This window comes from Pseudonaja textilis, chromosome 1 (assembly GCF_049901715.1).
Source record: "Pseudonaja textilis isolate UNSWEBS1 chromosome 1, rPseTex1.2, whole genome shotgun sequence".
NCBI classification, from domain to species: Eukaryota; Metazoa; Chordata; class Lepidosauria; order Squamata; family Elapidae; genus Pseudonaja; species Pseudonaja textilis.
The window spans coordinates 303,874,946-303,898,517 of NC_141990.1; the positions used below are offsets into that span (position 1 = coordinate 303,874,946).

The 23,572-nt window shown below is 36.4% G+C and overlaps 1 protein-coding gene across 2 annotated transcripts in view; it reads left to right on the top strand.

The window, feature by feature from the left end:
* Nucleotides 1-23,572, top strand: part of ESR2 (estrogen receptor 2) — a 73,943-nt gene that overhangs the window by 18,984 nt on the left and 31,387 nt on the right. For both annotated transcript variants that reach the window (XM_087922319.1, XM_087922318.1), the window contains 3 exons: nucleotides 821-1,314; nucleotides 5,645-5,820; nucleotides 9,145-9,261. In XM_087922319.1, coding sequence (XP_087778445.1) covers nucleotides 881-1,314; nucleotides 5,645-5,820; nucleotides 9,145-9,261 — 727 coding nt within the window. In that variant the 5' untranslated portion in view covers nucleotides 821-880. The remainder of the gene's footprint in view (nucleotides 1-820; nucleotides 1,315-5,644; nucleotides 5,821-9,144; nucleotides 9,262-23,572) is intronic.

The following is a 23,572-nucleotide window of genomic DNA, read 5'->3' on the forward strand; positions in this document are numbered from 1 at the left end:
CCTGCAATCAAGTTTGGTGTAGTTAACCTTGAGTTTGTATCTATTGTGTGCTCTGAAGTATTCATTGACAGGTAGGACATTGCAATGTATGATTTTATATACTATACTTAGATTGGACCGAAGGCAGCATAGTTCTAGTTTTCTAGGTCTAGAATTTTGAGTCTGGTGGCATATTCTGCAACGAGTAGAAGAATGGAGAACTCTTCTTGTGAAATATTTCTGGACTTTCTCAACTGTGTTAATATCAGATATGTAATGTGGGTTCCAGACTGATGAGCTGTATTCGAGTATTGGTCTAGCAAATGTTTTGTATGTTCTAGTTATTAGTGTAATATTACCAGAGAAAAAGCTACGTAAGTTTAGGTTAACAACTTTTAATGCCTTTTTGGCTATGTAGTTACAGTGGGCTCTAGCACTTAGGTCATTTGAGATGAGTTCTCCAAGATCCTTGACAGAGTTTGGATCATCAACAAGGTCTTGACTATTCAGCCTATATTTTATATTCTGATTTTTTTTTGCCAATATGTAGGACAGAGCATTTATTTGTTGAGATTTGAAGTTGCCATTTGCTTGACCATTCTGATACATAGTTAAGGTCTTTTTGAAGGGTAGCAGTATTGTCTGTGGTGTTGAATAACTTTACATCATCACCATGTTTATGTTTGAGAAGGACTGTTTCTGTACTCATCGGTCTGCTAAAGCTGCTTTCTGTTCATATTGTTGCCCCAGACATGCACGGCCAGGAAGTAAGGGTGAGGAGTGGGGTGGATTTTCTTTTAAAAAATGTATTTTATGTAGCCTTAGCATTGCTGTTTTCCAGATTAAATGTTGGGGGATGACTGATTAAGAAAGCGACATTTGGCATCCATCTCACTCCACCATGTCCCTCTGTGCATCGTCTCACAAGGAATGTGCTCGTTTGCCACCAATTCAAGATCTCAGATGTACGAAAAGAGAAGCCAAAAGTGGCATCTCTGAGCAGAGCTCTCCCATCCCTTTCAGCTGCAGCCAGGCTGCTCTGACGGTGGAGCACAGCCCGATCTACATTCCATCCTGTTATATGGAGAACAGACCTGACTACTCAGCCATGGCTTTCTACAGCCCTTCAATGATGAATTATAACATTCCGGGTAATTTCAGCGATTCAGAAAATGCCACTGTAAGGCAGGCGGCGAGTCCGAGCATGTTGTGGTCCAGTTCTGGTCACATCTCTCCTCTGACAGTACACTGCCAATCATCGGTTTTATATGCAGAGCAACCAAAAAGCCCTTGGTGTGAAGCCCGACCTATGGATCACGTCTTGCCTATTCACAGGTAATTTTTAAAAAATTATCCATCTAGTGCTAAATATTCAGTCCAGTGTCGTATAATCAAGAAACAGAGTCCAAAATGCCTAGGAAAAATGTCTGAATAATTGTGGTTAAATGTAGGGGTAAAGAAACAGAGTGATTTCTAAAAGCCTTCCTTGGAATCTGTTTGATAGCAGCTTGAAGGGCCCATAGGATTTAAATGGGGAAAATAGCATGCATTATTTTCCCAGATTTTCTTCTCTGATCAAATTATTCTTTCCTCTACCTTCAATTTGCTTTCAAAGTTGGGACAGCCAATAAGCGATACCCAGGAATATCTATTTTGCCTCTCAGCTTTGAAATAAATAAAAAAAAAGAAATTCTTAATATTTATCCATGTTCTTATTTCAATGAGAATATAGGAACACAGTTCAGTCACAGGTTTAAATATTGGAAGTTGGAGCTAAGATGAAACTTGAACTTTCAGACATTTGGCTTGACATTTAGGGGATGATGTAAGAGAACAGAAATCTTGGGAAAGGGCAATAAATATATTCAGAAGAGGACTTTAAAAAAAATATTACTGAATTTTTGATAATGCAAAATTGTACCTGCATAATATTTGTGATGTAAGCTAGCAACAGAGTTCACTGTGATTATTTCTCATTTCAAGGCTGATTTTTTTTTTCTTCAGGAAAAAAGGAGCTATATTTATTAAATAATTTGCTTTTTTCTCCTGTACTTGGAGAATTATTTTTCTGGACGATCCATTTTCTCTCATGTGCAATGGGTGGAGTTAGCATATGATAGACTCTCAGTATAATTGGAATAGAGGAACCTCAAACAAATCCTGCATTTTGATCCTACAGTGGTCAACTTGGAGACTAGGGGAAGTACACAAATAGGACATAAACACCATACCCTTGTGTTTTACATTGGTGTACAGAGATGCTGAACTAGCAGGACTAATAGCCATATATGAAGGATATATCCAGTATATCCTTCATTAATTTGTCTAATCCTATGATAAGACTGCCCATGTTGGTGGCCATTGTTTCATCTTGCAGTAGCAAGTTTAACTTTGTTTTGTTTAATTCAGGGGTGTCAAACTCAAGGCCCACAGGCCAAATCTGCCCATGGGGTGCTTAGATCTGGCCTGTGGGGCCACTCTGCAAACAGCAAGAGACCAGCCCACAGTGCCTTTGCCAATGAAAATGAAGCTTGGGAGGGCAGTTCTCCCAAGCTCTGTTTTAGCTGGCAGAGTGTTGCAGGAGGCTGCCAGAAACGGAGCTCGGGAGCCCATTTTTGCTGGCAGAGTACATGAGTGACATCAGCTGGCTATGCCCATCCCAGCCCTCTGAGGTCAAACACAACCCTGATGTGACCCTCAATGAAGAGTTTGACACCCCTGGTTTAATTGATTTACTAGAGATGCACTAAGCATTTTGAATTCAAGAGATTAGAAGTTTAAAATGTCTACCTTTGAGTTCTAGCCATTCTGGACATGTTTCAACTTTGTAACAGCTTTATTTCAGTTTGAAACAAGTGCTTTAAGCTTAAAAGGGAATTTTCCAACCATTTTGGAAGCACTTAGAATTTTATTTCCGACCACCCCTATAATCAGAAGCATTTTAAGAATTCCTATCCATTCTGAATTTCCCATCATTCAGCTTTATTGTATAACTCTGTGCTTGGAAATAAGTTTGTTTTCATGGAAATCAAAATGGTATTAGAAAACTCTAGGGTCAATACCTTGCCCAGTATAGAAATTTAGTAGGTTAATGGCTATGACAGAAAGTAAAGTTACTGGACAAAGGATGATAACTTTTCTGGATAATATAGAATATCTTCTGCAAGTAACATACAGTCTACTTGTTGAAGAATATTTTACTAATAAAATGACTATGGGAATATTCCTTGTGTAACATCATGTGTATTAAAGTAAGACTGGTACTCCGGTCACCTTAGCAGTATGATATGAGTGAAGGACATCAGTTTACCCTTTGCCTCAGCTAGCAAAATGGTTTTGACCATTCCTGAAAAGAAAAAGTATTTAGTCCAAGAACCTGGGAATAAATACTGTCTTTCACTATCATGCAAGACTGAGGTCAGCTATAAAATAATGGATAAGAACATCATGTGTAGCTTTTGGGACTCCCAAAGGTGCTTTTCAAATGGCAACTGGGCTTCCTTGCTTTTTGAAAAGCATCTTGGGATAACCCTGACCTGGATGATTGAGAATCTCTATACAGATTTTGGGATTCTTTATTGAAAAGGGTGAAGTAAGAATAGAAATTTTATGCTGTTGATGGGTCTAGTTTGGACTTCAGACAATTGCAGGTCTCTCAGTCATCTGCAGCAAGCTGTCTTCCAGATGTCGTATTGCTGTCATCCCCAGAAATCATGGGAGATAGTAGCTAACACATCTGGAAAGAACAGGTTGAAGAAAGCTACATCGGACACTCTTTAAATTCCTGGACAAAACACATAATATTTTATTTGAGTGGAATTGTACAATGAAATTCTCTATTCCTTTTGAAGGGTAAGTGTAATGAGTGATTTCTCATCTTCAAAATGCTTTGCCTTTGCACACATTCTCTTTCACAGTTGCACTTCCCCTTCTGTTTCATTTTTGTGGTGCCATCTTAATGCTGTGTTCATGACATCAATTTATTGCCATGGAAACAATGATTGTGGTATTGAAAATTCATGAATTGTAACTTAAATTAAAAGTTCAAAGATAGGAAGAATATGAACTACATGGAGCTGGCCCCTCCCTTTACTTGATTAAGTGAGCATAGGGCATTTTATTTTATTTTTTCCTAATGAAGGATTTTGTTTTCAAATGTGACATATAAAACTCTGCTTGAGTTGGAAGAGAATTTTTTTTTATTAAAAGGACACATGCTCTCTTAAGCCTCTTCTTCTTTCTGAAACCCAGAGACATTTGTCACAATGAAGAAACCTACAGATGTCTGGATGCTTATATGTGACTTCTGAATGTAGTGGCTTCTCTTCTGCTCATCTGTTCTTCAAATCCTTTTGGACTTGCACATTGTTCCTGATCAATGACAAGAAAGGGAGAAGGCTATCAAATCCCCTTTTACTCAAGAAAGAATAGAGGACACTGGGTTTGTCTCAGAAGTAAAGACTGTAATTCATATGTACTATGAAGTGTAAATGTAAGCAGGGATGTTCTGGGATATGTGTGTGAATAAAATAGTCAGGCTAGAGCCGTGTTTTTCAAACTTAGCAATTTTAAGATGTGTGGACTTCAATTACCAGAATTTCTCAACCAGCATGGAGAAGTTAAAATCCACATGTCTTAAAGTTGCCAAGTTTGAGAAAAACTGAGATAGAATATTCAACCATGTGACTGAAACATTTGAAGACTTTGATCAGAAGTAAAATCCTCTTTTCTGCTTTCTAGATTATTTCTTTTTTTGTTGTTGACTTTCTTTCCCCCTATGGACAGCTATGCAGGTAAAGCAATATTTCAGACCTCAAAAAGGAACAAAATTTGTCTTTTAGTCTTTAAAAAAATTCTTTCATTTATCAAATTTCTGATTTGATGGACCAAATCTTACTTCGTGCACATTTGTTGGAGGAATGTGTCCACAGGACATGCAGAGATCTGTAGCAAGGACAGCAAATGGAATCAACCTCCCTTCATCTCAAAAATAAAATCTATACTATTCAAGACCAGTCAAATTTTTTTTATTACAGAAGCACCTGTTCCTGTCCCTGGCAATAACAATAGAATAAGAAATCAAGTAATAAAAGTGAATGAATGAATGAATGAATGAATGAATGAATGAATGAATGAATGAAAAAAACCAAATAATAAAAAATGCTTTGCAATTAATACTCTTTGTGATACTGATTTTTCCTGTCTAAGGAACTACTTCACTTGGCCGAACAATGTGGCACATGTAACTTTGCATGTGTATGTAAACTCCTAACTGTGCAATCTTCATTCTGCTTAATCACTGTGCTAATTATTATATTCACCAGCCCAAACTAAACTGCTTAGAATGATTGGGAGGAGAATGTGATAGTTGTAATCTGGTACAATATCAGACTTCACATGCTTAATGCTTGTCAAATACTCCTGTTTAATATATTATATACTCTAATAACTGATGCTTGCAAAATTGTGGCGTGTTCTGAAGAATAAGTATTATATTTTATGACTCTAATCCATGGAAGTTTATGTAATTTTAAGCTTTCTTTCACTGCAGTTCACACTCTGCAAAACTTCATGTGGATGATTTTTTTAAAAAGAACATTGTTGAGGCAAAATACACATTCCTTTGTATGGTTTGATGACAGATTTTCTCCTTTTCTGCCACCAGAGACACCCTGAAAAGAAAAAACAGCAGCAGTGACTGTACCAGTCCCACCACAAACAGCCCTGGTTCAAAAAGAGATGCACATTTCTGTGCTGTATGTAGCGATTATGCATCTGGATATCATTATGGGGTTTGGTCATGTGAAGGCTGTAAAGCCTTCTTCAAAAGAAGCATCCAAGGTAGGGAAAACAGGAAATCCTGGAGAAAGCAATTCATTTGAATGCAATGATTTTTGTAAGAACATGAAGATAAATTACATAGAGCAACCAGGGAGTTGTGCAGAAGAGAGTCAGCAAAGTCAAGATGACAGCCAGCATAAAAAAAACCCGCCCCTTTTATATGTGGGTTATGATGCAATCAAAAACCAGGCAGCATTTCAATTATGTAGTTACAACTATCATTTGGAATTTTTGACCCAATCCTCCTGCAGATCTCCTTGACACTTGAGTCTTAATTACATTAGCACAATATTTTGAAGAGGGATGAAGGCTATACTATTACTACATATACTGCAGAACTGGATTTTTTTTTCTATTTTAGGAGGACTTTCTCTCCTTTTCCCCCTTCCAATACTAAGTATGAAGTTCTTTTCTCAATATGTTGGAAATCTTGCACCTGAAATTAAGGGACAGTACAAGAGCTGAAACTCCCTAACATCAGCCAAGCAAACATCTAAAATATTATACCATCTGCATGATTATTATAGCATTTAAGAGAGGCTTTAGAAGAGATTTAGCAATGTGCATGATAAATTGAATTGTTATGTATGGTTACTAATAATTTAGTGTTAATTACTGATCACTCTATTTCTTCCTGTTATTTATAACATCTTATAAAGTTTCTATTTTTTTAATCATTGAAATAGGGCTAACTACTTACATTTTAAATTTGAGATCTCTATTTATGGTTTAATGTTTTATGTGGCATTTTACTAAATTATTGTAAGTTGCCTAGAGTTGCCTTTGGCAAGATGGGAAGCATATAAGTTTAATAAATTTTAAAAAATGAATGGACATGGAATGGAACATTATCAAAAAGGGAGTCAAGGAACATTTTCTTGCACATTCCATTTAAGATTTCCTTTTCATTCCCACTTATATTAAAACAAAAGACTCCAAATATGTCTGAAAATGTACCAGGCACACTTCATTTTTAGATTCACCATTAAAACTGGATTTATTTCTTCCCTTTAGTATATCGGCTAGTTGATGAAATCTATTGATTAAAAATCAAGGTCCCATTTTCAGTGGCAATTATGAAAAATCTCACAGTTTGATTCTATGTACCTTTTCTCAGTTTTTTGCCTTCAAAAATATTTATGTTCATTGTTTCAGTCCCAGGACAATTCCTTCCCCATATTTATTCTAATATCTATGTTTCCAATTAAGAAAATATCATTGTTTCAATAGGACTTACTCCAAGGTAACTGCATTTAGAAATGTTAAGTCTCAGATCTGTAGGAACAGTATGAATTTGGATGCAACAAATTAAGGTAATTGAAAAAAGCAAAAGTGTTTACCTGGCATATGGTTTGGTCAACTACACTTCAAAATTGGACAAGATAACCTTTTGAAGGCCGTGACATGTGTTGGAGACTTGGCATGACAACATTTTTATTTTTTTTCCAGGGGACCTTTGATCATAATCAACCTTCACTGCCAAGCACTGAGATCATATCTGTTCTACACAGACTGTTTTCCAAAAAGCGTTCAACAGCTTTGCAAAACATCCTTTTCTACACATAATAAATGGGGTTGGGGTTTTTATGTTCTTTTTGGTATCAGCATCATTGTATAAACTAGCCCCTTCATTAAATGCATAAACATGATAAAGCTGATAGAGACCAAGCTGCCTTTTAATTGGAATGACACCTCTGAATTATGTGAGAAAACTATTAAATTTCCTTACAAGAGGCCATTTTGGAAACAGATTTGGACCAGGCAAGTGGTTTTCAGGGAGAAGGAATGGTTTACAGTTGTATTCTTCTCCTTCTACCCTCCCCCTCCCCCACACACTAGTAACCATCAAATTTGTGTCTATCACTTTGGACTTTTATATGTGTACTTGTTAGAACTTATACGCCTGAAGGTTTATAATCATTTTTGAGATCATTTTTATAATCTGCATCAAGCTCTCAACTGCATGTCAAGTTCTTATTCTTGTAGCCGGTCTATAATAAAAATCTAATAACAATCTGTCTTTATTCTTAACATAAACTGATTCTAAGGATTTTTATGGTAATCCTTAAAAAGACAGGAGAGCTAGAATGGTGAAACTTATTGTATAGTTTCAACCAATTACATTTTTATAGAATCTTTTTCCTTTTCTTCGTATTCACAATAATTCTTAGGCTCAACTAAGAGAGCAATATTTGGCCATAGCCTCCTACTGACCTTGATGTCTTAACGAACATTTCACTCAGAACACCATGGTCTAAGTCCAGGCATTCAACCCCAAACATCATATATAACCTCTAGACAAAGGTTGACATAAAATGTCACTAAGAAAATTTGCCTTCATTTGCCTTCATTTTTAAACAACTATAACTTGCTTTCACTATCATTCGACCAGAATTTGTATTATCAACTTCCACTTTAAAAGGGAGCCTGCTTGTCAAATAAACTTAAGAAAAACCATCTGCTTTGAGAAATTATCACTATGAATTGGGGGGAAATAAAAACTTTTCCCACAAATTAGCATTTCTCTATTTCTCTACAGAAGGAATTAACTGTCTTTCCAGACTTTCCTTGGTCTTTACTGAATCTTTGCAGAGAGGTTAAATCTAGTCCAAGGATGAGAAATCTACCAAAATAAAAGGAAATATTTTAATTCTCTTGTGTTGTAGTTTGCAAAAACAAAACAAAAGCTCTTTTGCCGATCACAGTCCTTTTCTATGACATACTTGCTGTTAGGAACTGAAACATACAGGATTGTCTTGCTTTTTAGCCCTCCTTTTATATGCTGTATTTCTCTGTTGGCTAGCCTTTCAAATAAGTTCTCAAAAGTATAAGCCTATAAGACTTCTATTATTCTATTCTTTTCTTTAAGCACCCCTACACCTAAGGAAGATCCTTCTTTCCCCGGCTGCTCATTAGTTGGAGGACATGTTCATTCTGGATCTTCTCACTTTGCAATCTTCAATCCTAAGTGCTCTGGTTAAGCAAAGTACAACCCTAAGGAACACACAGCCCTAACGAAACATACATTGAATGAGGAATGTTGTATGTTGCTAAGATGCTTTTTGTTCGCTCAAGGACATAGGTCACTCTTCCGCTGTTCAGTATGCAGTCATCTCAGCCTGCAGGACTCAGCTTTCATTTGGGATTGGAAGCCTTTTACACGGCTGCTGTCTAGGGATTCTCCAAGGACAGTCTAACCAGTTCCCCACACTAGAACCAGTGGCTAACTCAAGAAATGAAATACCTTTTCTTAAAAACAAGGACCAAATTTAAGACTTTATCACAATATTTTTAAAAAGTACCTTTTTTTATTCCTCCCTCCAGGGCACAATGATTATATCTGTCCGGCGACAAACCAATGTACAATAGATAAAAACAGACGCAAAAGTTGCCAGGCCTGCCGACTCCGGAAATGTTATGAAGTAGGGATGATGAAATGTGGTAAGTTTTTTGCTCCTTTTGGCATTTTCTTTTATGGGGTTTCTCATATAAAATTTTGCTTGAATTCCAAAACAGATGGACACTTTGATTCAGAACCATAGTTATGCATGTGTAAATTCCATTAATGCCAGTAGTAGGTGGATCTCAAGCTTTGTTTGATTACTGAAGCCTAGATTCCTCCTACTTTGGATAAGAAAAAGAATTTGGCGAAAAACTCAACCCACCAAATTTTTATCAGTACTTTAAGCTAATGTACCATCTTCCCAATTAGAACAACTTTCTCAATTTCTTTCCTCCAGATGTGTGAGATTCCAGGTTCCAGAATTGCCTGGGAGTTTAGCTGTTAATCAATTACACAGGAAATTCTAATTTCAACAAAGCATCTAGGAAAATACTAAAGTGATATTTAGGCTATGATAGAGGACTGAATGGAAGTCTTCCATAAAATTCAAAAATAAAGTACTGAATTTAACACAATTCTTCCACATAGACTAATGTCTAAACTTCTGGATCTTGGTCTTTCTTATTCAATCTGCCTTTGGATTATGGATTTCCTGTCTGGCCGCTCACAGAGGGTCAGATTAGGTAATCTTACCTCTTCAGCCCTTATTCTTAACACTGGTCCACCACAGGATTGCATGTTGAGTCCCTTATTCTATACTCTTTATGTGCATGACTGCATTCCCACTCACACTTGCTAAATTTGCAGATGATACAATAGTGGTGGGACTCATATCAAGGAGGGATGAGTCTGCCTATCAAGATAAGGTGGACCGGTTATTTTTGTGGTGTGGAGACAATAACTTGGTCCTCAACACCAATAAGACCAAGGAGCTTATAGTGGACTATAGAAGGTAGAGATCAGACATCCAGCCCTTGCTTATCAATGGAGACTGAGAGGAGCAAGTGGCCAGTTCTAAGTTTCTGGGTGTTACAACAAAAGAGGACCTTACCTGGGGTGCTCACATTGCAGCACTGGTCAAAAGGGCCCAGCAGAGATGAGACTTGAGTCTTGACTACTTGAGACTTCTCAGAAAACAACAACTGAATGAAAAACTGCTGGTGACCTACCGCTGCACCATAGAGAATATTTTAACTTAATTCACCTTTGTATGGTTTGCCAATTGCACAGTGGCAGATAGAAAAGCACTCCAGAGGGTTAAACATCATTGCCCAGAAGATCATTGGTTGCCTGCTCCCCACTGCGGAAGAGCTTTATAGCTCCCGCTGCCTTAAGAAAGTTCAAAATGGGACTTCCGGTTTGAGTTTCTTCGGCGACAGACCGAAGACTCGTCTCTATGAGGCTTCGATCCGTGCTTGCCACTGGAGCGCCCCGAGCCAGCTGGTTTTGGGGCTAAGCCACCCTGTAGAGGTGGTGAAGAGGGGGGAGACTGCCTGAAGGGTTGAGGAGAGCCGCATCTCTCCTCCCCAGCTGGCCATTACTCCCTTTCCTGAAGGCGGTTGCAGCAGTGGTCAGAAATGGCAACCTCAAAGTAGAACTTGACCAGAAAAGAATGTGCAGGAGGAAGATAAGAAGAGAAAATTTTGGTTGACTGGGTCAAACAGCAAAAGCAACAAATATGGTCCCTGGAATTTAAACTTAACAACATTGTTCCCAAAGAAGATTTTGAAGCTGCGAAGGAGAGAGAGAAGAGAAAGGATTAGGTTTTATTCCCTCCCTTCCTTATACTGATTGCTAAGAGACTTAAGCAAGAAATTGAAAAAAAAAATCCACTTTGACATTAATAGGCATCTAAGCTGAAAATAGAAGTCAAAGGGATTTGTTATAGAATAAATTACTTAAAATATAGTTATCTCATAAGGCATGATTGAATAAAAGTATAGTCAAATCTCTTTTTCTTTAATAATGATATGATGATATATAAGTTTGCACTGACAATAAGAGTTATTATATAAGGTAATTGTAATTGTGACTACGAAATGAATGCACAAAACTGATGAACCAACCGACTCACTGTTTGTATATAAATACGGGAGAGCTGATGCTTTTATGTTTTGTCTGTTTGTTTGTGTGTTAAAAAACAATAAAAAAATTTTATTAAAAAAAAAGAAGTCAAAGGGATAATAAAGATTTCTGGACATTTAAAAGTTTTTAAAAGCAGGAAAGGAAAAAAAAAGAATGAAAGGGCAGGATCTGGAAAAATGGAGGAGACTGCCTGGAATTAAGGAATGGAACTGTAATTAAAAGGAACTTACAGTGAAATTTTAACATATTCCTCAAAGATACATTTTAATTGAAACTTGGTAACAAAATAATAGAACCCCAGGAAGAGAAAGTGGAAAAAAGAAGCAAGTAGAAACAGCCTTGGATTATTTGGATTATTTGCTGATTTTTGGTTTTTGCATCTAGATGAGTAAAATTAACCGGGTGGTTGCTTAAAAGTTTTTAAAATGGTATCACTCTTAGAAGAACTGAAAACAGAAGTTAAAAAATGGAAAGAAGATGCACAAGAAGGGAGAAGTTCTTTTGGCTTCATGTTTCAATTCTTAGAAATGGAGATCTGGAACTATGAGGAGCAACAAGAAACGCTTGCAGAACAAGAAGATTGAGACAAAGAAGAAGCCATCTTTAATGATCAAATAATTTTAAGTGGGGGGAAAAAAGAAAAGTGGGGAAAGAGAGTGAAAGATTTAAGACTAGAAAACACAACCAAAAAGAAGAACAATTTGGAAGATAAGTATAATATTAGAAAGCAACAGAAGAGGGGATTACAGATGAGAGAGTTAGAAGTAGAGAGACGAGGGGGTAAAAAGGGGAGGGAGAAGAAGAGGGGGAAGAAGGCAAGGAAAAGAAGTTGTAAAAAACAGAAACAAGAAATGGAGAAACAGAGAAAAGATATAAGGATTGTAACCATAAGCTTGTTTAGACATAATGGGTGAAAATTTAATTGCAAAAGGGATTCTGCAAAGGTACATAAAATAGCATTGTTATATTACAAATAGAAATAATTTTAGAAAATATGATGATGGATAAAATATTTACTGTAATGTAGTGGGATGTTTGTTAATAAATAAATGAATTAAAATGATTGAGAGAATTATAAGAAAGTTCAAAACATTCTCAGAGATCCATCTCATCCCAGGCACCCTTTTTTTTTTTAACTATTACCATCTGGCAGACAGTACAGAATAATAAAAACAAGGACAAATAGGCTGAAAAACAGCTTCTATCCCAGGACAGTAGCTCTTTTGAATTCTGCTGTATAGCGCAGTATTGGTGTGGTGTCTGGGGTTTTTGGTTCAATGTGTGGCAGGTGAAGGATGTGTGTTTGTGATCATGGTCATGATGTGTACTGAAGATGGTGTTTGATTTTGTTGTACGAGGTGCAATGACAATAAAGTAAACTAAACTAAATGTTCCCTGTGAGACTTTAAAGAGGGTAATTGAAGACATTATTGAGTTTCAAATTCTCATGACTTTTGCTCTGCTATTTTTCAACAAGTCAATTCAGAAATATTTAATAATATTACAATAATCTATGGGTTGAATGTCCTTGTTTGAGCTATTTGAGTTTGTGTGAGTACCCAACTCAATGAATTTACTTTGATGTTGCTTTTTGCCTTCTGCACACATAAAGGTCTACTTGTCCCTTGGAGATAACGGACTGTTCTTTGTCTGTATTTTTAAAAGAACTTCTTGATTTGTCAACTATCAATAGATTGTGTGATTCCTGCTAGTATTTTTGCCAAGATTTGCCACATTTTTATTACCCTACTGAATTAACATCTTAGCGAAGCATTCTAGGGAGTGAATGGTAATTTACAATCTGTGAAATTTTTGGCTGATGCAATAAGCCTGATTTGACACACATCTTACCTTATGTGCTGGTTTTTCCAGAGACTTGAAATGTGTATATGACACATGTAATGAAGAAATATCTTTCTTATTTTCTTATCTTTATTTTATGTTTTGGTTCTATGAAGCTTCTTAAAACAACTTACAATTTAAACATTACAGTTACATGACTACTAAGAAAATTTTGTGGAAAAAAAATCAGTGAAAAATTTAGTCTCAGGAAAAAAATCAATGAAAAGAGTTTAGCAATGCATGTAAATACAGTTGCCAATAAAAGTTACAAAACAAAAAGAAACATATCAACAGTACCCCTAAAACAATACATTTAATCCAGGGTCCTGATGATTTTCATTTGAAATTATGGCATCTACCATATACTGTAGCCTGGGCTTTATTTCTACTTTCCCATTAGAACAGTAGCAGGCTAACACACAAATTTCATCTCCAAACATCCAACAATCCTTCTGCATCAATGAGCATTTTATGTGCAGAGCATTAAGGAGTGCGGCAAAGAGTTTTAGAGCATACCAGCATTCAATGATTAGTCATATTAGTAAGGTATTACTACAGGTCTGCTTGTCAACAATTTTGATTAAATATATTTACAGCTGTCCCTTTCAGGATCTGTGGAGGCAGCCATGCATTCCAGGTTTTGGTAGTGGAGTCTGCATATATTTTGGGTGGAATTGATGCTTCTACACTTTCTGTATCCAAGCTAAATCTTTGTAGGGAATAGAGTATTTAAATAGTAGTTAGGAAGCATTTTCCCAGCTGTTTTAGTAATAGTATGGTGTTCCTATCCTGATCTATATTTTCCTCCAGAAGCTACTTGATACTGTCACAGATGGCCTGGCACAATAATGAAGTTGTCCATATATAAACGTGTACAGAATGTACGTACTTGTGGACTATAAGTTCATTGGTTGGTGGAGAGGAGGAACTGTTTAGCATATCCAAAGGATTCCTTTATAAAGCAATAAGATTGGGCACGTTATATCTTTCCAGAGTATGCATGTAGATAGTACAACTTTAAAACAATTGTTTAAAAATATGGTTGCTTCTTTTCCTTGCAATTGTGAATTATGTTTTTGTTCCAACTTTGATTACATTCTGATCAGGGCATCAATAGCAGCCAATGATCTGCTATTACTTAACACAAAATGTTTATGTGCAAACTCCTTTTTGAAATATTGAAAATGTATAAATAGACATTTGGAACCATAGTAAAGTGATGAAGAACTTAAGTACGAATGACAAGGCATCTTCCAATGCTTACTTTTTTGTTAATTAAAAAAAACAACACCAAGCACAAGTAACCAAGCCAAGTGTACAATAAATTTGCAGAATCATCATTTTGTTTAATTACTCTATTAACTACTACACTCACCAGCCCAAACTAGTACCTGTTCAAATGACTGGCTGGCAAACATGGTAGTTGTAATCCAGCATAACAACTGAATATATGTAGTGCTTGTCAAATATTCTGTTATATTACATATCTGAATTGCTAATTCTTGCAAAACCCTGGTAGGTTTTGAAGAATAAGTATTAAATTAATATATCTAAACTCAGATCAAAACATTTCTTGATACTTTATTTTATTAATCTCTCCAGATTTAAATATACTGGTTGTAAAATGTTTTGATCATACAGTATACTTACATTCATTTTTATTTTATTCATATATGTTTACAATAAATCATTTGAAACAGAAGGTTTTCAAAATACAAGAATGGTTTCCTAAACTTCTGTGTAACAGAATGCAGGGCAATTTTTTAATGTAAAATATTACCAGCATTGTACTTTTCTATTGCAGATGAAGTTTTTAATCTTTTAATCTGTTTTCCATGAAGAAAACAGTGTCTTACTTATTAAGAGTCTTGCCCATAAGTTCAACCATTATCTCTTTATTCTGGGAGAGAAAAATGGAATATACAGTACATACATAATACATAATACATACATACATTGAAATAAAAACTAAATTATCTCAGCCTAACCATGCAGATTATTTGCAGAACAACTGTACAGTAGTATGTCAGCTTTGATTTCAGGTTGCATAAATAATAAGCATATCTCAACAGCAGAAGGGACCAAATACTCACCCTGATCACCTAAAAGGGAAACCTTTTATTGTTCAACATGCATCTGGTAATTTAAAATAAATCAGCATTAACAATACACTGAACTGAGGTGTGAAGTAAGAACTATTTTCTGCCCTTACAATCATGAAGGTAAGAATCTCATACTTATTCTACATGGTTTGGTCAGGTTACATTACAATTGTAATCAAAACAATACAGCAATTCAACAACCCATATGTGACATTTATGATTGGGTATTTAGCCAATGGCTGAACATTGATCATTGTTGAACAAATATAAAGTGAGTGATTTTCCAGTAAGAAAATTCCATTGAATAAGTTTAGAATTTCACTGTTCATTCTGAGATCTTGCAAATTATAGTGATCTCATGTTTTCCATAGTCAACCAAAGTAAACTATAAATAACCAAATAGAGGCTCTATAATACTGTGCAGTTCCTTTTGAGAAGATATGAATTATAAGAAAACTGAGAAATAACAGTATCTCCATGAGATGGAAGAGGGAGAGAAAGTTGAAAGGAAGATATTAGCCACTTTCCCAACTGGATACCCTCTTGATGTGTTAGTTAGAATACAGTTTCCATCATTCTCAGCTGGCCTACTCGGAGAAGGCTGATCTCTGCACAATTTCAATTCTTCCAACATATGAAGTTGGAATGATGACACTTATGATGACCCAGTTATGAAATTAGTGTGCAATGTTTAGTAAGCTTTACTATCACTTAAATGTTATCTTTGGACTGTTGTAAGTATAAAACAGGAAAACTTTCATAGCTTTAATTCTAACTTTTGTGGACCTCACAAAAGGTTTAAGATGTCCCTAAGGGTGTGCCTGTGCACGCACATCAGCATGCCTGTCATCCCTGTCCCATTTTGATTTTCTTGTTTTCTTTGTTTGAATTTTCCTGAACAAATAAATAAAATAAAAAGGAGGTGCCCTTCTTTAGAGAAAAGGCTAGATACAAATACAAGTATTAGACTTGTTGAGTGAATCCTTGCTACTCATAGATATAATTTCTTGTTCATCCTTGAATTAAATATCTCCTCTGACTTAAGAAGGTGATGCTCCTCTATTTTGCAAAAATGTAGAAGAACACAGTGTTGTCTCAAAGTGAATTAGGAAGTAGACAATTAGGAGATAGACAGATAAGAGAGACGAGACATGTAAGAGGGACTAGATTCTGGATGACATGTAAGATCCATACTTTGGATAAGGCTTCCCAACCTTGGCAATTCTAAAACATATGGACTTCAGCTACCAGAATTCCCAAGCTTCAGTAGTTTTAATTTCTGCAATGGGTGTCTATTTGCTTATTCTTTATTTATTATTCTTTATTAAATTTATTTTCTGCCCATTTCACCACAAGGTGACCCTCTTTACTGTATTTTGCTTAAAAGAAATATATAGAAATAATTCAAAAATTAAGGCTCTGGTGTTCATCAACCTACCTGAAACTGTAGCTCCGTAATATGTCCCTAGAACTTCTCACTGCTTTTTTTCTCATTAGTAATGAGGAAAAAATAATATAATAGTCTGAGAACCTATGATCAAATATTTAAACAGAAAATGGTATGAATAATTTTAGATTTGAGAACAGGCGAAACAGGACCAGTAATTGCTTCCATTGAAGCTTTAAATAGATGTAATGCTCAGTATTCTTTTAAGGCTTAATAGTTGTAAATCACCAATATGCCCTATACTGGCTGAAATTATCTTTCGCTCTTGAAAATGGAAATTGGCAGTGGAATGCTAGCGTGCCAAAGGACTGTGGCAGGAGATCTATGGTTCTGTCAGTGAAAGTGGCTTGAGTGTTATGTGAAAAATGGCAAATGAGACTGGCACAAAAATATTATTGCTTTCAAAAGGGAAATGAGAAGCTTAGTTACCTTCTTTGAGAAATCCTTGTCTGTGTTTCTGGAAAGGTAATGGGCCAAACTGGTTATGGATCTCTTGTCTGAATTGGAATAAGCATTGAAAACCTTGAGCTTTTTGTGGTGGTGATGAGACTGTCTAAAATTTAATATGGAGCAAAGGATTTATTGTTTTTAAGTAGCCAGTTATTTGTTTTCACCAGAAATATACTGGTGGGAGCTTGTTAAATTTTTTGCAGCTTACCTGAGACTTGTTAGGGGAAAAAATACCAATCTAATGTGATTGTGAAAAATAATTTAATGTTGTGATAGTGAGACAATGTGGACAGGTGCACTGGAGAAGAATCTTCTCACAGGACCTAGTTCCATTTCTTCAGAAAGTGAGAAGGACACAACAGGATGAGCTCATGCATCTTGCTGCATAACCATAATGTGATTCATTTGGTTTTGTCTTCCATAAACGAATGCAGCCATTGTAGTTTGGAACCAGGTGTTGTGGCCTGTCGGCCACCAGCCCCTCCAACAGCCAAATCAGAGGAAGAGGAGAAGTGGGAATTCGGGTCAGCATCAGGCCAACCAAGGAGCTTCGAGAGGGAAGAGGCAATGGACCTGGCAGAGAGAAAAAGAGAAACAGAGCCTGAGCCATCCATCACCCCTCAGATGGAGAGTCACCAGCCCCCAGGACTGGAGGTGGTTGATGAAGAAGAGGAGGAACAACTAGGTCCAATGCCTGACATACGGCTGCACAGAAGGCAGAGAAGAGGAGAGCAGTGGAAAGCTGTGGGCCGATCCTGGGGCAGAAAGGGCCATTGCTGGTAGTGGGGGGCCACCCTAGCTCTGGGGATAAAAGGCAGGGGGTGGAGATGAATAGATGTGGCAGACAACTATTCATCTTCCAGCTAGCTGGACTTGTTAGCCTGTGAGAGAAACTTTTTGCTGGGGCTGCCGGCATTCCTAATAAAGGAATCTTTTGAGTTCACGTCAGAGGGTTTGTTGTGTTTGGGAGCTGGGTCAGAACACCAGGCTTTCTACTCAGCCAAGTGGGCTTTATTCAGTAAACATAGTTAAGCAAACTTGATTTTGCACAATGGTGGAAAACAATTATCAACCAACTCTGCATTGCTATCTCTAAGGTTAGCTAGACAGCTTTGCTCCTAGATCTGAATTATATTCTATCAACAGTTGACATGACTATATGTTCCGGCTGTTAATACATGAATCAGTGGACAAATTGAGAACATCCGAATTATGCACATATTGAGTATGTGTTTTGAATCCTATGGCCCCTTATATAGGAGGTGTAAAGTTACTACCAGGAATCCTTCTGTTGTTTCAGGGATATATACATGTAGTAATAAACTGCAATGTCTGCTCCAAAATGGAAGATAGAGATAAAAGTGGGCTATCATCTAAAGAATATTTTTTAAATTTTTTTAGAAAAACCTTTATTAAACATTTTAAAAACATCGAATGCAAAATACAATACTCATTAAAAGGAAAACACTATAAATGTTATAAACCATTTTGATGGTGCTTACATACCAATTATTGTTCCCATGCATATTTCATATTCCTGGTTGTTCTTATACATTATCCTTCTAAACTATTCATTCCTTATTTATTTAATCACTTATTTCTGTCATTTATCCATTTGTACCAGTTTTCCCATACTGTATAATACTTTGAGTCTTCCTTCTCTTTCAATTTTAGAGTAAGTTTATCCATTTTAATGCAATCGTAGATTTTTTGGATTATTAAACCCTCTGTCGGCATGAGGTCTTCTTTCCAACATTGTGCAAGTGCTAATCTTGCTGCAGTGACTATGTGCAAGATTAGATATTTTATCTCTTTTGTGTAGTTTCCTTTTATAATCACCAGTAGGAAAATTTCTGGTTTGAATTCTATTTGGACAGTCGTGATTTCTTTTAACCATGTTTGTATTTTTATCCAATAGTTCTTAATTTTTGGGCAAAGCCACCAGATGTGAAAAGAGGTGCTCTATGATTGCTTACATTTCCAGCAGATTGGGCTTAAGTTGGGATACATTTTGGCCAATCTCAAAGGGGAAAGAATATATGTTTTTAATGGGCTAAATTCTATAATTTGATTTTGTATTGAGAATAGTTTGGAGAAAATAATAAGGACGTAGTTTCATCTTGAGAATTTTTGTCACACCAATGGATTCCTGAAAATTAAAAATGGGACCTTGACAATAATTCACAATTTTGAATATGGGTAGGAGAGGAACAAAATCAATAAAACATCTAAAAAAAGAAAATAAACTTCAAGAGTAAGATATAAGGAAGAGATGATACATTTATTTAGAAGCCTTGAGAAACTGAGGCACACATCCTCTCAAATCCGTCCTCCCAGAAACTCTGGGTGTTTTTTGTCCACAACTTGTCTTACTTTTTTCAGTGCTGCTGGGTGCTCCTTTTGCATCGTTGGAAGAGCTGAGAGGATGCAAAGTCCCAGTGCTTCAGCTGATGAATCTCTTTTCTCAGCGTTCTGATATTGACACCCATGAGCTGGGATGGACAGAGCCATTTATTTAGGAAGAGAGGAGGTACTTCCTCTTTTTTGCCTATGTAATATCCATTTCCAAGGCATCTAGATTAGGTAGAGGAAACCTACCGGGGGATAGAATGTTGCTTTAATTTGAGATGGATATGTGCTTGTTTTCCCACTTAGGTTTAAGAATTATTTTAAGTCCAAATAAGTCTTTTGTTAGTTTTATTGTTGGACTGGGATTATCTCTTTTTCTTCTTACTGATAATTTGCTTTCCTTCTTGTTGCCATTCCTTAGACAGTTTTCAACTACCTTCCCCAATCTTATGCATTTAGTATTTGAGAAAATTCAGTTTTCATCATTAATCCGCATTGAGTATGATCAGTAGTAGCCAGCTGGTCTCATATGGAAGTCAAGTAGGCAACACTTGCAGAAGCCTGGATTAAAGTACAATGAAGGGGACCCTGAGAGTCATTCACCTACTAGAAAGACGTTTCAGTAATTTGGTGAGATCATTTCTGGTGCTTACTCTGCACAATGCAATATGTGTTTCTGTTTTTCTGATTTTACTGATGAGAATGACAATATAGTATGTGCAAATGAACAAGGCACTGCTTTCTTATATATGTTAGTATCTACACGTGTAGGTATGTGTCCATTCATTTCTTCATAATGACTGCATTTCATTGTTAAAAAATGAAATTTGAGTCTCAAAATGTCACAAATATTATTTAATATGCATCATGGTTTGGCAGCATATTATATTCCAGAAGAAAATAGTTTCAGTTCTATGAATTATTTAATGTAACCAATTTATACATACTGCCAAAGGTTTTCTTTTTTTGCATGTTGAAATCATGTGAATGTTTCCACCACAAGTTGCTTTATACCTAAATAAATACCAGCTAGGTTTAGAATTTATGAAAGAAAAAAAATCATTCCAGAGAACCAACAGTCTGTAGAGCTTCTCAGTCATCCAGGTCATGGTCGTCCCAAAGGTGCTTTTTCAGAGGCAACTGGACTTCCTTGTTTTTTCTTTTGAAAACGTTTTGCTTCTTAACCAAGAAGCTTCTTCAGCTCTGACAGGATAGTGGGGAATGGAAGGATTTATATCCCTTGCAGACAGCTGGTAACCTGCAAAAGAAAAAACAAGTTGCCTCCTGAAAAAGCGTCTTGGGGACAAAGAACCAACAATTTAAAATAATTCTTACATTTTGATTATTTACATGAAAAAAGATTAATAAAATTGCTAGTTATTAATATCTTTTGGTGAGTGTGAACTAGGGTTTGGACTGAAGGTGATGTATTTTATGCTTTCATCTATTGCAACTCTTAGGATCTTACTAATTTTCTTTTTCGGTTTAAAAAGGGGGTAATTTATGGTTAATATTGGTCTAGAAGGAAGTTTGAAATGAATAATTATGGAACATGGATTTTGTTTATGTTCTAGAAGGAAAGGGAATGTGGGCTGTGGTATGCAAATACCTGTAAGAAGTGTCATCTTTGTTATGAGGGTGAAGGTGTGCACAGTGGGCAAACCGTTCTTCTGAATTCTGTTTTCATGAATTTGTATGCAAACCAGACTGCAGAACTGTGTGGGAATTTACCTTTCCCCCAATATTATTTTATATTTTTCAAGTTTAAAAAAATGATACACAAGTAGAAGTATTAGAGAACAGTTTACAGAAATATCCATGTGAATTTCCTTAACATGCACATATTGATCTGGATATGGAATGAAATAAATTCAAGGCTGGAACAAGGTATTGAGAAGAATAAAAATTGGCAAATTCCTCCAGTCCCAGAAACACAGTGTTCTCAGTTTTTAAGTAGATAAGATTTCAGTGATGTTTTGTTGTGCTTGATTGGTATTTGTGAGTAATAATTTCTGCATTATTCTTTCTATTTGAGGGTGTGCGGTTTCCTAGGTTTTCTGTTGGATTTGGACTGAGACTCCCCTCAACCTTGCTTTGTAAAATTTAAAATGGCAAGGTATGATGAAAAAGAAAAGAACATTTAAACAATCAGAAGAATCATACACGATAGCCTTTGCCAAAATGAGACCCTCAAGATGCATCAGGCTATATTTTCCTTAATATCTGAATACTGTGGTCTATGCGGTCTGGAATTGCTAAGGACTGTAATCCAGTACTGCAGGAGAGGACCAGACTGGGAGAAGACTAAAATATAAGAAGCATGTTGGCTGTCCAGAATCACCATTAAATCCAAGTTGTGGCCCAGCATCATAATCAATTCCCTTGTAGCTGGGGATGGAGAGATGTCTCCTCATGTCTGTGTCATCTCTTAGCAAATAAAAGCCAACTGTGCCACCTCTGCTCTAGTTGGCAGAGAGGATAAGAATGTTGTGGTCAGCATGGCTCAGGTTGTTCTTTGCGTTTCAGAAGTTAAGCTGATCCCTTGGGTCAGACTGTTCAAGTTCCACATTTACATTTATTTCTTTTGGCAAAGCATTGTACACATTTAGCATGAACTTAATATACTGAAACTAGTTTTATATATATATATATATATGTATGGTATTCAGCTTTGTTCGGGTATTTTCCCACGTCATTATAGTTGCACTTTAAAAGCACAACTATAATGACGTGGGAAAATACCCGAACAAAGCTGAATACCATACATGTAAGTACCCACGAAAACCCGCGATATATATATATCTTTGGTTATTCGGGTTTTCTCCCACGTAAGATTGGAAGTATCTAGGCGACGTTTCGATGAAGTCTCATTCATCATCTTCAGGCTTGTGTCTTCAGCTTTGTGCTTCTCGGAGTAATGAAATTGTGCTTCTTGGAGTTACTCCGAGAAGTACAAAGCCGAAGACACAAGCCTGAAGATGATGAATGAGACTTCATTGAAACATCACCTAGATACTTCCAATTTTACGCGGGAGAAAACCTGAATAACCAAAGATATATATATATATCATGGGTTTTGGCGGGTACTTACATGTATGGTATTCAGCTTTGTTCGGGTATTTTCCCACATCATTATAGTTGTGCTTTTAAAGTTGTAGCAACGTTTAGTTGTAGCAACACAATACAGAAGCCTGATGATGGCAGATGAGATTCTGCCGAAACGTTGCTACAACTTTAAAAGCACAACTACAATGACGTGGGAAAATACCCGAACAAAGCTGAATGCCATACATCTAAGTACCCACGAAAACTTGAGAAAACATTATATATATATATATATATATATATATATATATATATATATATTCCCACATCATTATAGTTATGCTTTTAAAGTTGTAGCAACATTTCGGCAGAATCTCATCTGCCATCATCAGGCTTCTGTATTGGCTTTGTCTGTGAATCAGACTTTCACAGCCATTTCTGTTTTAAATTTGGTGCTAGCCTACTGCTGTGCCAGAAAGGGTTTTTCTTCATCCTGATTAGTTGGGAGTGTTGGTCTGTGTTTATTGGTCTTGGAGTTTGCTGTGTTCTGCTTGATTGGTGTTTCTAATATCTTCTGTCTGTTTTGTAGCTTTGTTTTGTCTTGATTGGCTGGCAACATTTTGTTTCCTGTATTGGAGGCTTTTAGTGCGGCTTGGCTCCGAGTAAAGGGACAGCTATCACTTATTAGGAAGCTAGGTTTCATCTGGGTGCCTGGTTGGGGTGTGTTTGAGCTGGAGGTATCGGGGGGTCTGTTTGTGCCCAGGTGTTTGCCTGGCTTATGGTGTAGAGATTTTTTTTGTTTGTGAGTGCAGGCTTTCAAATAATTGACAGTCTGGTGGAGTCATCTCTTCTATTCATGCTTTCAGGTCTTTTTTCAATCTCTATGGCTTCTCTGATAATTTTGTAGCTGGGGTTTTCTACAGTGGCTAGGGTTTTGGTGCTATGACCTGTGGTTTTCATGTGTTGACAAGTGAGGAAGTGTGTTCCAGCTTTTTTTTACTGCATTTTTATGTTCATCCAGGCGGGTACTTATTCTTCTATTGGTCTGCCCAATGTATGTGGCAGGGCATGATGCACAGGGGACTTCAT